The sequence below is a fragment of the Onthophagus taurus genome, chromosome 11, assembly GCF_036711975.1.
Source record: "Onthophagus taurus isolate NC chromosome 11, IU_Otau_3.0, whole genome shotgun sequence".
In the NCBI taxonomy this organism is placed as follows: domain Eukaryota; kingdom Metazoa; phylum Arthropoda; class Insecta; order Coleoptera; family Scarabaeidae; genus Onthophagus; species Onthophagus taurus.
Window position 1 is genome coordinate 14389834 of NC_091976.1, and position 2942 is coordinate 14392775.

General features: G+C 29.5%; 1 protein-coding gene across 1 annotated transcript; it reads left to right on the plus strand.

Moving 5' to 3' along the window:
• The first annotated feature begins 1721 nt into the window (after positions 1 to 1721).
• On the plus strand, positions 1722 to 2738 carry LOC111417666 (cytochrome b5-like). The gene is made up of 4 exons (XM_023050016.2): positions 1722 to 2048; positions 2104 to 2232; positions 2449 to 2510; positions 2577 to 2738. The coding sequence occupies exons 1-4, from the start codon at positions 1905 to 1907 to the stop codon at positions 2614 to 2616; spliced, it is 375 nt and encodes a 124-aa protein (XP_022905784.1). The 5' UTR covers positions 1722 to 1904; the 3' UTR covers positions 2617 to 2738.
• The last annotated feature ends 204 nt before the right edge of the window (positions 2739 to 2942 follow it).

Genomic DNA, 2942 nt, shown 5'->3' on the forward strand with positions numbered 1-2942 from the left:
TAATAAATATAGAAGGTATTGATGTTCATTTTTTATGTATTCGGACTTATCTCCTTTTTGCTAGTAAATGCCCGTCAGTAAAAGTCTTTACTGGCTGTAATTTTAACACTGTCGCTAAAAAGTTTAAATTACTACGCTTATTTGTCATCTCTATACCAAAGACTTCATTCTCGATATTGCAACTTCTTCAGAAACACTTCGAACTTGTTTCTGAAGAAGGTTGCAACATGGCATCTGAAACATCAAACACTTTATCAAGACTTCTTTAGGTATACTGTTAGTACTAGTGATGGTGCTAATGTTAGTCTAGTTGTAGTTCTATCAGTCATCTCATATTAACATCTCAAGTACTATGCAATACGCTCTAGTTTATTTTCAAGAAGGTATATCATCACTGAATCAGTCAGTTAATTTCTCTTATTGGTTTCGTGGCGATATATATTTATCTGTTGTAAAAAGTTTATATATTTACTCAAAGGCTGGTTTGTCCACTATACCTTATGATCATTACACAACTTAGGTATAAGGTTTAGTAATTTTCAGTAATCAAAATTAGGTCGAAGTTATGTTCATTTTCGCAATACATAAACAACTCTTCAGTAAATCGTTGGAATAAACGCTATAATTTTTGGATATATTCAGATCAAAAGTTTTCATGTTACACGGTGAGATACAACATGTCTACACTGTTAAACCACATTGTCAAGCTTGTTTACATCACCATCAATATCAGATGGAGTATGTCCTACCATTAAAGTTAGTTTTTACTATTAAAGTAAAAGTAAAATGTCAGGAAGATTGAGATGGGTCAGCAATGTTAGGAAACAAGATAAACATCTCGTTAAGTTGAGGATGCAGTGGAGAGATGATATTGCAGTAGATGTACGCACCTTAAATATCGAACGACCAGAGGAACTAATGTTGGACTGCAAGAAATGGAGGCAAATTGCAAAATCAGCGAGGTCCCACCTCGGATTGTAGTGCTACGGAGAAAGAGATAGAGTATATCTCATAATATATATATAAAGCATTGCGAACTTAATAAAGTCAGTAGAGAAAATATACAGTATACGTTGATTGAAAGTTAACAATATCTGCTGTTTACTGTTCTCCCAATAAATCTAAAACTGACGACCAACACAGCAAACTTTTCTTCCCAAAAATGATAATGATATGGAAGTGGTTACGCAGCATCAGTGCATTCAAAACCAGTAAAAAATACTTCTTGAAGATAAACTTAACAAGAAACCACTTACCAAACTAAATTACCAGCAACTCTGATTACCACTATAATGTTAATTTAACAAACTCCTGGTCAAGACATTAATTTTGAATATATTCAGTGCAGTAATAAGGATGTGCTACTTGCCCATATAATGGAAGGTGCCGCACATTACCATAATTAAAAACTCTAGAATTTATCAATTACCATACCATACCGCACTATTAATCTTTTTAATCTTAAAAGAACTTGAAAAGTTCTGTGAGTAAGATTCCCTATTATTAAATATAACGGATTTTAAGTATTTAACATAGATTTAATTTACTCTATATTTTTAGTAAATAAAATACCTTATCATTGATTATAGTATTTTTTTATATCTTTTCTACAATAAATACTCCAGAGATTTAATTTGAAAGATGTATAAAGCAAAATTATTTTAGGCACCATTATCTTTTGCCAATCAGGCAAAAATCACACAAATAGATTACATCCAGACTCCGCTTTATTAAAGACTTTTTTGATTAAAATTCAATGTATCTTCGTAATCGACTAATTATATCTCTATCGTCGATAACGCGGTCCTATTTAAACAAGAAACAGTTTGTTTTTTGTTTCAAAATATCTATTGTTATCTAGACTAGGTATAATAATATACATTAGTAAAAAAAGTTTGTGTAAGATGGGTGATAATAACAATAATAGCGAAAACGCGGTTATCTACTACAGTTTAGAAGAAATTTCAAAAAATACAGGATTAAATGGAACAAAGTGTTGGATTATTTATAAAAATATAGTTTATGATGTTTCAGATTATATTACAGAGGTAAGAATGTAATAATAAAAGTTTACCGAAAATATTTTATTAATTTCTTTTATAGCATCCTGGTGGGTCAGAATTAGTAACAGAATACGGTGGAAAAGAATCAACAAAGGCATTTGACGATGCCGGGCATTCAACTGATGCTAAAAATATGTTGAAACCTTACAAAATAGGAGAATTAGCTATGGTAAGTTTATATAAAACTTTCTTTGCATTTCCAATATTTACCTTTCCTTATCAAACCATATAATTTTTATAAACAAATAATTTACTCCATCTGGATCGTTATCTAACCTACGATAATTTCCATAATCTCTTTTTCCCCGAAATAACAACAGATTTATTTCAACTTAATGGTTTTGTAATCCCCTGAATGTTTATACGCGGATTATATTGTTTATAGGAGGATAGAAATCAGAAAGGAGTCAAGAAAAATATTAAATCACCCGACACTCCATATCGAAGGTATTTTTATATAAATTAAAAGTATTGCAAATAAATTTCAAACTAATATTTTAATTACTATTTTAGGGGATGCTTGAATATCGTATCGTGTGGACTTTTAGGATAAAAAATACACTAGAAACTCATTTATAATTAGCAAATTTTTCCGGATTACACGCTTAAACGCCCTCAGTATTTAGAATTTAGAAAATAAGTAGAATTGTTTGTTGTGATATTTATATTTACCTAAGTAAAAATACTAAGTTAATTTAAAATAAGAAATAAAAATTTAAATTAGTTTTGTTTTCTTTTAATTATTTTACAGAGTGATGATGTTTATTTTATTATAAATATTCTACCTGTCTTCGAAAGATAGTTCACATACAAAAAAACAATAAGAAATGTTAAATATATCGATAAAGTACGATGGAAAAAAATAATAGGATTTAGGGT

Excerpts from the sequence above, each read along its gene's own strand:
- LOC111417666 (XM_023050016.2), top strand. The coding sequence starts at position 1,905 with ATGGGTGATAATAACAATAATAGCGAAAACGCGGTTATCTACTACAGT. Across the intron at positions 2,049-2,103 it reads TTTCAGATTATATTACAGAG|CATCCTGGTGGGTCAGAATT; the intron begins GTAAGAATGTAA and ends TTTCTTTTATAG. Across the intron at positions 2,233-2,448 it reads AAATAGGAGAATTAGCTATG|GAGGATAGAAATCAGAAAGG; the intron begins GTAAGTTTATAT and ends TATTGTTTATAG.